At 42.5% G+C, this 12,328-nt stretch overlaps 2 protein-coding genes across 5 annotated transcripts in view; both read right to left on the bottom strand.

Moving 5' to 3' along the window:
• Positions 1-12,328, bottom strand: part of LOC141105048 (uncharacterized) — a 239,500-nt gene that overhangs the window by 104,248 nt on the left and 122,924 nt on the right. The gene's annotated exons all lie outside the window — the stretch shown is intronic.
• Positions 2,684-12,085, bottom strand: LOC141105120 (uncharacterized). 3 transcript variants are annotated; one of them, XM_073594988.1, is made up of 8 exons: positions 11,997-12,061; positions 10,834-11,126; positions 9,372-9,491; positions 9,043-9,234; positions 8,836-8,956; positions 8,622-8,719; positions 5,580-5,721; positions 2,684-3,899 (listed from the first exon to the last, which is right to left on the bottom strand). In XM_073594988.1, the coding sequence occupies exons 3-8, from the start codon at positions 9,465-9,467 to the stop codon at positions 2,908-2,910; spliced, it is 1,641 nt and encodes a 546-aa protein (XP_073451089.1). In that variant the 5' UTR covers positions 9,468-9,491; positions 10,834-11,126; positions 11,997-12,061; the 3' UTR covers positions 2,684-2,907. The 3 variants fall into 3 exon arrangements, with proteins under 3 accessions (XP_073451089.1, XP_073451090.1, XP_073451091.1); XM_073594989.1 differs by lacking the exon at positions 9,372-9,491; XM_073594990.1 differs by lacking the exons at positions 9,372-9,491; positions 10,834-11,126 and having other exon boundaries at positions 11,997-12,085.

Genomic DNA, 12,328 nt, shown 5'->3' with positions numbered 1-12,328 from the left:
GACCAGGTGGATATATATTCTCAAAAGTTATACTCCTCATGGCCTCAACGTAGATTGGGATGTCAACTGCTTTATTAATAAATCCTAAATTTTTTGTTTAGATTTAGTCATCTATATTTTGTCTTTTGGTTAATTTTAAACCACGTGTTTAGTCCCGCTTTTTAGTGTTAATAATGTGACAAGTTTACAGCCGCGTTTAGCTTCACTAAGTTTGAGCTCACACCCCATTCTATTCCTTTAGTTGTAGTTTATTCTAGGTATGGGGACACATGAGCCACACAGACATCATGTCTGGTGTGCATAGCGATACATTATACATTGGGTCCTGCTATTGCAAGTGAGGCTTGAGTTTAGTGTTGGACCCAGATGGAGGCTTGGATTTGTGTTTTGAGCCGCATGCTTACTTTAGTGAAAGCGAGGCTTGGCTGGATCTACTTGCTTAAATAGTAATGACAGGAAGTGTTTCCTATGGCCCAAAAAAAGTCCATTGGTGACGAAACCGGTCGGGCAGAAGAACACATCAAGTAACTATCATCGCGTTCCTGTATCTGCTGCAGATTGTTGCCGTTTTTATCTTGCCTGTACTTCTATGAGAATGTGCAAGTGCAATTTTTTAGCCCAATAAAAACTCCTGTTAGGTTTTACACTATTGGAGCTCCTTTTGGTTTTCATTTGGTTCACTGCTGGTTTTTCTGAAATGACCAGAGTCTAAATCAGAAGGAACTGTACATGAGAGGCACACCATCACCGCTGTTCTCCTTGGATCTCGTTAATGGTGGATGTACTAAGGCTTATGTGACCTTCAGTAATTAGAAGGTCCCTGTTTTGCGATAAGAGTACATCTTAACCTGTGTGTCGGTGGCTCTCTTAAAGTGGAGGATTCCCCTTTCAAGTTCACTTTTCTTAACACTTTATGAGGAGTTTCTTCCGTTTGTTCCACAGCCATTTGACTTTGTGATTATAGCCTCTTGTGCTTTTCATAGAAATTCTTTTTTTTTCACCCTTATGCACATGAACATTTTATGTTTTGTATTTTTCAGCGCAACTCACCTTCTTTTGTCACATGAATAAGAATGCTGACCCGGATGAAATCTCTGGTGGTCAAGGCCTCCTTTTTTAAATTAAAGATTTCCTGTCCTCTGAACATGAATTGGGATGCTTACCCATGTGATTTGATCATCTACTTGCAGGTTCTCTTTCTTAGAGAAAGATTTCCCGCACTCTAAACATGAATAGTGATGTTTACTTGTATGACTTCTCTGGTGTTTCACATGGTTTCTTTTCAGAGTTAAAGACTTTCTGTGCTTTAAACATTAATAGGGATGCTTAGCCATATGACTTAACCACTTAAGGACCAAGCCTCTTTCTGAGATTTGGTGTTTACAAGTTAAAAACAGTTTTTTTTTGCTAGAAAATTACTTAGAAACCCCAAACATTATATATTTTTTTTAACACCCTAGAGAATAAAATGGCGGTCGTTGCAATAATTTTTGTCACACCGTATTTGCGCAGCGGTCTTACAAGTGCACTTTTTTTGGAAAAAAAACACTTTTTTGAATTAAAAAAATAAGACAACAGTAAAGTTACAACAAAAATGTAAATAACACGGCGCTAACCCAATGAAAAAAGCAGCTACATAAAATATGACCAATATTTAAAACAGAAATGGAAGTGAAATGCAGCGCTAATGATGATAGTAGATGGTGAAAAACACATCAGTAATGGTGACCATTAAAAATATACACATAACTGGAACACATGAAACATAATACAAAATGTTGAGTATTGGGTGAGATATAGTAATGTCCCAATATATAGCTATAAATAAAACACAAAAAAGTCCCAAACATAGGCTGAGTATAAATGTTGAACTGGTGTGGGAATCTTCTCCTGATATCATAGGTTATACGGTCATGGAATGTAAATAGATGGAATACGCTTACCAACAGGAGTGGATTCGGATGCCAGTGACACCGAATCACGCAGGCTCTGAGATCCTTAATGGACGATGGTTGGTCCTGGAAACCCCGGATCTCAAAGGGGATCTATCTTCTATGGTCCACGTCACGACTGTCGGTTCGAAAGCCCAAGGGGGGAATCTCCGCCACACGAAAGTCTCCAGAGCATGGATGGTTCCCAAAAAGATAGATAGAACGCCAATAGTGCAGATCAAATGACGTATTTTATTGAATATAACCAATAATCAACAAGCGATATAAAAAGCGTGATCACGTATAAAACAGTAACATCAAGTGTAGGGAAGAGTAAGGCTCTTCCGACGCGTTTCGTCCACATGGACTTCAACAGGGGCATCAAACGTTTGTCGTCTAACCATCGTCCATTAAGGATCTCAGAGCCTGCTTGATTCTGTGTCACTGGCATCCGAATCCACTCCTGTTGCACTATTGGCATTCTATCTATCTTTTTGGGAACCATCCATGCTCTGGAGACTTTCGTGTGCGGAGATTCCCCCTTGGGCTTTTGAACCGACAGTCGTGACATGGACCATAGAAGATAGATCCCCTTTGAGATCCGGGGTTTCCAGGACCAACCATAAAAAAAAGTTTGCACATTACATGTGGCATTAAGAGGAGGGACCTTGTACCCAGCCGTATGACCACAGGGGGAAGGACACTGACAGGCTGGAGAAATGAGGCTGACTCACTCCCGCACTTAGAGCATAGTGTGACTTCTCTGGTTTTTCACAAGTTGTCCTTTCCGAGTGAAAGATTTCCCGCACTCTGAACATGAAAAGGGACACTCACCAGTGTGAATTATCTGGTGTCCAATAAGGTCTTCTTTACAAATGTAAGATTTCCCGCACTCTGAACATGAATAGGGGCAGTCACTTGTGCGACTTCTCTAGTGTTTAACAAGATGATCTTTCTTGTTGTAAGATTTTTCACACTATGAACTTGAATAAGGGCGCTCACCAATGTGAATTCTCTGGTGTCTAACAAGAGCTACTTTTTGATTGAATGATTTTCCACACTCTGAACATGAATAGGGACGCTCATTCGTGTGAATTCTCTGGTGTTTCACAAGGTTTCCTTTCAGAGTGAAAGATATTCCACACTCTACACATGAATAAGGGCGCTCACCCGTGTGAACTCTTTGATGCTGAAGAAGTTTTTCTTTCCGAGTGAAAGACTTCCAGCACTCTGAACATGAATAAGGACGCTGACCCGTATGACCTGTCTGGTGTTCAACAAGGGCTACTTTTTGAGTAAAAGATTTCCCGCACTCTGAACATGAATAAGGACGCTCATTCGTGTGAATTCTCTGGTGTTTCACAAGGTTTTCTTTCAGAGTGAAAGATATTCCACACTCTGAACATGAATAAGGACGCTCACCCGTGTGAATTCTTTGATGCTTAATAAGATTTCCTTTCCGAGTTAAAGATTTCCCGCACTCTGAACATGAATAAGGTCGCTCATTCGTGTGAATTCTCTGGTGTTTCACCAGGTTTCCTTTCAGAGTGAAAGATATTCCACACTCTGAACATGAATAAGGACGCTCACCCGTGTGAATTCTCTGGTGTCTAGTAAGTGCTCCTTTTTGAGTGAAACATTTCCCACACTCTGAACATGAGACTAGATTGTCACCTCGGTGATCTCCTTCATGGGGTGAGGAAGATTCCTCGGGATTAGAAGGATCTGTTGATCGATCTGCAGTGTGAGATCTTACATGGATATTTACAATCCTAGTATGTGATTGATGAGAAGATTCCCCCTGATCAGAGGGATCCATTGATGTCTCCGGACAGGAAGGTCTGTGATGTATATTTTGTGTATTTGGATTTCCTCCTGGAGGATCCTGTGTGATGACATTATCTTCTGACTTACAATCAGCAGATAATAGAAGATGTCTCTCCGAGGAATTCCTGACATCACATCCATCTGATGGGAAGAAAAAAGGAAAACATTTCAGTAGTTCACAAATGACTGGAGTTTTAGCTTTACCTTCGTACGAGTGAATAAGTGGAAATGCTGATCTCACAGCTGAGCTCCTGTTCAACCACCAAAATCTATCAGAAAAGTGTTTATACCGGAGTCCATATATCATCTGCAAATTCTTAAATGTTCAATAGCCGGCTGCAACTATGGCTTCATAGCCAAAACATGTTAGTGATTTGAAAAAAATATTGGATTTGTCTAGTTTTTTAATAACAAATTTGCAGATAATATATGGACTCCAACGTGAACACTTTTCTAAAAATGTCAGTAATAAAAGAGTCAAGTATGTTCGTTCAGCAGTCAACAGATTCACAGAGCTCTGACATGGAATTGGGTATAAAATTGTAACATTAAAATAACAGATACAAAACACCAAAAAACAATTATGAACACCGGGTAACATTGCTCTGTGCATAAAGTACAACTATAGGAAATAACAGAGATGCCACATCATTTTGTGGAATCATGACATTATACTGAGGAATGGAGATGGACCTTTCATATGGTGTACAGTATCTCAACCTCATTTGTTGGGAACATGACATTATATTGAGGAATGGAGATGGACCTTTCATATGCTGTACAGTATCTCCTCCTCATTTGTTGGGAACATGACATTATATTGAGGAATGGAGATGGACCTTTCATATGTTGTACAGTATCTTTTCCTCATTTGTTGGGAACATGATGTTAAAAAAAGAAATAGAGATGAACTGTTTATATGGAGTACAGTATTTTCGTCATACTTGTTACGTTCAAAATGTTCCTGTATTTATAAACCATCCCCCAAACCTTAGCAGGTCAGTGTGTAACAGAGATATAGATACTAAGTAAAGCGCTGCCCTTGATTTTGCCTAGTGTCAAACCTCCTAGATGCAGGGCATATACTCAGAGGTAGGACCGCCTTTTTTACCACCCCCAGGCCTCCCATGTGCTTAAGGCCAGTGTTGTCTGAGGATTTCTTGTTGTATCAAAAAGAAATGAGGGGAATGGATGTGGGTACAAATTATATTGCAAATTGCTCACAGTCGCCCCTGAACCAGGATCTGCTGTGAAATTATCCCACCCAGATATGGCACCTGGCCCGTTCCCAGCAGGAATGGTCCCTTACTGCTACTAGAAAGGGAGCCACGCCTGCCCAAGACGGTCCACCAAGGGGGTAATTCCCTATCCAGTACTGAGAATCCCCAGGCACTGAAAAGGGAGTGGAGCCCCGGCCTTCTCCTACCCGTAAAGAGGAAGGGACTGAGGTGGGGCAAAGATGGATAGCAGTTCCACCTTGTGGGGAGTAAGGTAGAAGAAAAAAAAGGGTGGCAGTAAAAAGGTAAAATGTTTTTGTTGGTCCTCATACACAGTCAAGTTAGTCAAATTTTTATTGTATGGGCAAACAATTGAAGGATTGCTGCCCCAGTCTGGAGATCTCTGTAAACAAATAGAGGGGATTAAGACTAATAATGTATCCCTTGTTGTATGTAGGACCAGGGCCGTGCTATACTGTGAGTATGTGAGATCAGCTGATGTGAAGATCTGAGAATTATCTAACATTTTTTCTTAAACTAGAATCTTTATACTCTGAAGTAAAATGAGACTGTGACCTGATTCTTCCATAGTGCCTATACTTACTTGTGTCGATATGTGGAGAATTTCCATCCTGTACACTTTTCATAATCATCCCAACCTCCTCTGTGGACGGCTGATCATCCCCCACATACATCTCCACTTCTTCCTCTTTAACCTCAACTTTTATATTAATCCGCTCTTCACCCTAGGGAAGAAGAGAAGCACATTTACTTGCCTTCCTCCACTCCCCCCAGCAGATGGCAATCCCCCACACTTTAGCGATGGACTGTCCCTTAGGGTCATCACATCCAGTGCACAGTTATGGGCTGGGTATTGGGTTAGTAAATCTTCTTTACTCTGTCCCCTTGACCCTTGCAGTGAGGGTGCAATCCTCCTGCAAGGGAACATTTTTAAGTTTCCTGAAGTTGGGCTTTAACTGTCCAATCACAGATTGGGGGAGGGACATCTGTAAGTGCTACTGACCTGCAGCAAAGGAAATCAGTTCTACTGTGCTGCCTTTTTCAGAAGAGATCACATGCCCGTTTCTTGTGAATCCAGGTGGCCAGGGATCCAATCCCTGGGGGGGGCGCATCATCACACTGGCTTGGAATCACAGGAGCAAAGACCAGCACCACGTCATTAAGAATGTGACCCCCATTGGGGGAACACATGGAGGGAAAACACCCAAGATCTCATGTGACTGGAGCCAGTGTTCTGTCGAGAAGTGCCCCCTATCGCATAGTGTCCGGGATGAAGCGCGCATGCGCCGCACAGAGCCGCAGAACTGCTGAGTTTACCATCAGCTGTTGTCTCGCGTGGCCAAGACACGTTCATGTAGGTGAGGGGCGGATGTTTGAAACAGATAAGGGATAAGTACAGCGCTGCTACAGAGATGCTAAAAAATATATAATACAGTAAGCAGCTAACACACCTCTAAGACAAAGAAGTAAAAAATTCAACAGATATATATATAGTGTAGCGCTATGTGTATGGGTAGATCGAGGTGAGATGTTAAAATCGAGCCATCTAGCAATGGCCAGAAAACAAACAAAAATTAATTTAAAAAGGTGAATTAAAAAAGGGTTTAGTTGCACAAATACAAAGTCATATATAGAGCATAATAGAATACACCTGTGAAAGAGTGAAAACACAAACACAATATAAATCAACCTTAAATAAAGTCCATGTAAATAAAATGTGTCCTTGATGGAAATCAAAAAAAGCCACCACCAACGGTCTCTGAGGGTAAGTTGATGAGGGCAGCAACAGGGTGTTACTGGTGGGTGAGACGGAGGAACACCAAATCCAATGATCCAATGTGACGTCTATGTATGTGTCAGAACCACCACCATAACATCTGAGGAGGCTTACCGGACGTAGAGGACTTGGAAAGACATACGTCTTGCAAGTCACAAAAAGCTTGTTTAGCCACCGGGGCTAGCAGGGTGAAAACATCAGGTATCCAAAACTTCAAGTATCCAAAACTTCAATAAGTGAGGAGGGAAGATCTGTAGGCAGCTTCAACCGTCCAGAGGTATCAGCAAACCATCCGGATGTATAATTGGAACCATGAGAGAAAGAAGACTCACATGGCGTGATATCGTTTTAAAAGGCATGCATTTATTAAAACATTAAAAGAAAAGCACTCACATGGTATACGATCATAAACAGCTTAAATGATATCGGACGCGGTGATCATAGGAGGTCCACCCTCCTATGATCACCGCGTCCAATATCATTTAAGCTGTTTATGATCGTATACCATGTGAGTGCTTTTCTTTTAATGTTTTAATAAATGCATGCCTTTTAAAACGATATCACGCCATGTGAGTCTTCTTTCTCTCATGGTTCCAATTATACATCCGGATGGTTTGCTGATACCTCTGGACGGTTGAAGCTGCCTACAGATCTTCCCTCCTCACTTATTGAAGTTTTGGATACTTGAAGTTTTGGATACCTGATGTTTTCACCCTGCTAGCCCCGGTGGCTAAACAAGCTTTTTGTGACTTGCAAGACGTATGTCTTTCCAAGTCCTCTACGTCCGGTAAGCCTCCTCAGATGTTATGGTGGTGGTTCTGACACATACATAGACGTCACATTGGATTTGGTGTTCCTCCGTCTCACCCACCAGTAACACCCTGTTGCTGCCCTCATCAACTTACCCTCAGAGACCGTTGGTGGTGGCTTTTTTTGATTTCCATCAAGGACACATTTTATTTACATGGACTTTATTTAAGGTTGATTTATATTGTGTTTGTGTTTTCACTCTTTCACAGGTGTATTCTATTATGCTCTATATATGACTTTGTATTTGTGCAACTAAACCCTTTTTTAATTCACCTTTTTAAATTAATTTTTGTTTGTTTTCTGGCCATTGCTAGATGGCTCGATTTTAACATCTCACCTCGATCTACCCATACACATAGCGCTACACTATATATATATCTGAGGGGCGGATGTTTACAAGAAGGGGTCAGATTTTTCAATGATGGGCAGTGCTGGAGCGCGGAATTTTTATGGATGGCCAAAGAAATCTGCAAAAGAAATCTTTATCTGCTATTTTTTTTGAACGCTTGCGGGGCGTGTTAAGTCAATTGAAGGGTGGCTTTTTCTATATTAAAGATTTCTTTAGTAAATTTGTTTGGGCAGCGATAAAAATTCCGCCCCCAGCACTGCCCATCCTGTAAATATCCGCCCCCTTCATGTAAACATCCGCCCCTTTCATGTAAATATCCACTGCTCTCCTACATGAACGTGCCTCAGCAATGGGAGATAACAGCTGTAAATTCAGTAAAACAGTAAATTCAGCTGTTCTGAGGGTCCGTTCTGCGCATGCGCGGCACATGCGCAGTTCCGTCCGGGCATTTTTCGATAGGGGGCATTTCTCGACAGGACACCATGACCCACAGGAAAAAGGGACATATATTGATTAAAAAAAAGAAGCAAGAAATAAAAATGGGGGAAAGGAGCTATAAATAGAGATGGGGAGGGGCAACAAAGTCTGCAATTCAGATGTAAAAGTAAATATTAAAAGAAGAGAATACATAGAATGTCCTCTCATAGCTTAGAATACATTGTTGGATCGACATGCTCAGTCCCACCTACCTGATGATGGTGAGGGATCTCATGTTCTTCCTGTGTGGAATCCCGGGAATACAGAGGACGGGGACATCTCTCTGGTGGGTTCCCATTACTGGATCCATCTGTAGGAAACACACACACTGACTGAATACATTGTTTCTATGTGTTTATCAGATGATGGGGGATCTAGGTGGACCCTCCGTACTGCTCTCTCCTTTACAATAAAGTCTCCTCTTACCCAGTGATGTGAGGGGCGGCTGATTCTCCATCATGATGTCTTTGTAGAGATCTTTCTGTACTTCTAAGTATTTGTTCTCCTTGATGATAATCTCTGTGACATCCTGACACCTTATAGGAACCTGACACACACAATGATACAGTCACCATCCAGACACATCCCTTGTCTGTTACTGGATAATGTCCCAGAATTCCCGACACTGCTCACCTCTCCTGTCAGCAGATCAATGATCTTGTTGGTGATTTCTTGAATCTTCTGCATGTTGTTTCTCTCAAGAATTGGGGAGTGAGGTGGAGGCACTGCAATGGAGTTCTGGCTTCGACCCCATCGTTCTGACATCGCTGGATACATTCCTTGTAAAAGACCTTCAATACACGTTATCTTCACAGCAGCATATTTCTATTAAAGGGGAAGAGCAGAATACAAGGAGTGATGTCATGTGACCTCCCAGAATCCTCCTCATCTCTCCGGTCAGGTCTGTTTTTTATAAATAAAGATAAGAGTGATGTCATGTGACCTCCCAGAATCCTCCTCACCTCTCCGGTCACCAGGTAGATGACCTCCAGGGTGAGGTCTAATATCCTCTCAGTCATGTGACTCAAGTCCTTCTCCATCCTCATTGATGTGATCATGTGATCAATAGAAGACTCTGATCTCTGTAGACAAATATAGTGGCCTTGCTGGTCATTAGACAAGTAAAGATTAATTGTAAACCCTCCGTCCAAAGGTGAGGGAGGTATACAACCGTGTTTGTGTTGTGTCAATAAATACCAAACATATTTAATATGAAAACCATGTGTTGATTATATACACTCACCAGCCACTTTATTAGGTACACCTTGCTAGTACCGGGTTGGACCCCTTTTTGCCTTGGGAACTGCCTTAGGTCTTTGTGGCAAAAAGACAACAAGGTGTTGGAAATGTTCCTCAGAGATTTTGGTCCATAGTGACATGATAGCATCACACAGTTGCTGCAGATTTGTCGGCTTCACATCCATGATGCCAATCTCCTGTTTCACCACATGCCAAAGGTGCTCTATTGGATTGAGATCTGGTGACTGTGGAGGACATTGGAGTACAGTGACCTCATTGTCATGTTCAAGAAACCAGTGGTGAGATGATTGGAGCTTTGTGACATGGTGCATTATCCTGCTGGAAGGAGCCATCAGAAGATGGGTACACTGTAGTTATAAAGGGATGGACATGGTCAGCAACAATACTCAGGTAAGCTGTGGCATTTATATGATGCTCAATTGGTACTATATCCCCACACCATAACACCCCCACCACCAGCCTGAACCGTTGATACAAGGCAGGATGGATCCATGCTTTCATGTTGTATACGCCAAATTCTGACCCCGCCATCTGAATGCCGCAGCTGAAATTGAGCCTGTGCAAATTGTAGCCTCAGTTTCCTGTTCTTAGCTGACAGGAGTGGCACCCGGTGTGGTCTTCTGTTGCTGTAGCCAATCTCCTTCGTGGTTCGATGTGTTGTGCGTTCAGAGATGGTATTCTGCATACCTTGGATGTAACGAGTGGTTATTTGAGTTACTGTTGCCTATCATCTGGAACCAGTCTGCCCATTCTCCTCTGACACCAAAAAGGCATTTTCCTCCACACAACTGCCGCTCACTGGATATTTTCTCTTTTTCAAACCATTCTCTGTAAACCTGAGAGATGGATGTGTGTGACAATCCCAGTAGATCAGCAGTTTTTGAAATACTCAGAGCAGCCTGTCTGGCACCAACAACCATGCTATGTTCAAAGTCACTAAAATCCCCTTTCTTCCCCATTCTGATGCTCAGTGAACTTCAGCAAGTCATCTTCACCACGTGTTGATACCTAAATGCACTGGGTTGCTGCCATGCGATTGGCTAATTAGCAATTTGTGTTACCATGCAACTGAACAGGTGTACCTAATAAAGTGGCCTGTGAGTGTATATAGGAGTAGAAAGGCAGACATAATGAGGGTTACTTTATAAAGTAATATCTTATTACCTCCTCTGCTTCCAGCTCCAACGTCTTCTCTTTACCCCCTCACAACACACTTCTCTCACCGGGAACTTCTTGTTTGGACCCCTACAGCATTTCCTGTTCATTGGTTACCTCACTTCCTGTCTTCACCTGACATCACTTCCTCCCCTACAATCAGGCTTTTCCTGTCTCTACATTCCACCATGAATTGTCATTTTGTTCCACTCGATATAATTGGTAAAGATCTCCACCCTGACAGTAAAGTCATTAAAGTGGAGTCTCATCCATTTCCAGTATGTGATTATTATAAGATAACACTGCAATTTAAAAAAAAAAACAACCACCAGATCCTGTAACCATCATAAAAAATTGCAGATAAAAGCACAGATAAATGTAGTATGTTAATTGCTTACCTGCTGTGTTTTGACCCCGTGTCCCGCATTGGCCAGGACAGTTCGGGGTCCCGGGCACCCTGACACAGCTACCCTAACAACTCAAGTTTGCAGGGTGTTCGCCCTGCATTGCACTGCGCGCTGCCCACAATCAGTGTGCTGTAAAAGCTGGTTGTTAAGGAGCGGGACCAGGAAGCTGGCCGCTGCATCCTTAACAACCAATGAGTCATCAGCTCTCAATGGGCTTCCCCGCTGACAGCTGAATCCACAAAATCCATACCAGACCCTTATCCAAGCATGCAGACTGGCAGGCCAGGAAAAGGGGAGACAAGCGAGTGCCCCCCCCCCCCCTGAACCATACCAGGCCACATGCCCTCAACATGGGGGGGGGGTGGTTACTTTGGGGCTGCCCCACCCCCCACCCCAAAGCACCTTGTCCCCATGTTGACGGGGAAGAGGGTCTCATCCCCACAGCCCTTAAATTCCTTTACTAAAAAAAAATGTAAATCCACCAAAGTACACCCCCCCCCAATGTTGAGGGCTTGTGACCTGGCATGGTTCAAGAGGGGGCACTCGTTCATCCTTTATGGAGATATTTAGGGAGATATTATATGTCCATATAGTTAAATATATGGTTATATTTTGTGTTGAATATAATATACAGTATATATGTATGCAGTCATATGTGTGTATCATCATCCGTTGGAGATTAAAAAACGTCACTGTGACTATGGAGGAAGAGGACGGACATGATGGGGGGTTACTGGGTGTAAATATAAAATAATAACTTATTACCTCCTCTACTGCCAGTTCCAGCAATGTCTCCTCTCTACTTCCTCCCTTCTCACCTGCAACTTCCTTTTTAGGCCCCTACATCACTTCCTGTTCATATATTACCTCATTTCCTGTTTGTATATCACTTCCTATGTCTATACAAGCATTTTCTTCCAGTCTCCATGTCCCAACATGGATCGTCTTTTTGTTCCACTCAATATAATTGGAAAAGATCTTCACTTTAAGTGTAATGTCATTCTCCACAGCTTTCCTCCACCATCCACACTACATTCCCTAACAGCTCTCCTCCACCATCCACACTACATTCCCTAACAGCTCTCCTCCACCATCCA

This window comes from Aquarana catesbeiana, linkage group LG08 (assembly GCF_042186555.1).
Source record: "Aquarana catesbeiana isolate 2022-GZ linkage group LG08, ASM4218655v1, whole genome shotgun sequence".
Classification (NCBI taxonomy): domain Eukaryota; kingdom Metazoa; phylum Chordata; class Amphibia; order Anura; family Ranidae; genus Aquarana; species Aquarana catesbeiana.
The sequence above is the reverse complement of the archived record's forward strand: the minus strand, read 5'-3'. Positions and strand labels throughout refer to the sequence as shown.

Excerpts from the sequence above, each read along its gene's own strand:
- LOC141105120 (XM_073594988.1), bottom strand. The coding sequence starts at position 9,467 with ATGATCACATCAATGAGGATGGAGAAGGACTTGAGTCACATGACTGAG. Across the intron at positions 8,957-9,042 it reads TTGATCTGCTGACAGGAGAG|GTTCCTATAAGGTGTCAGGA; the intron begins GTGAGCAGTGTC and ends TGTGTGTGTCAG. Across the intron at positions 3,900-5,579 it reads TTCTCCACATATCGACACAA|ATGGATGTGATGTCAGGAAT; the intron begins GTAAGTATAGGC and ends TCTTCCCATCAG.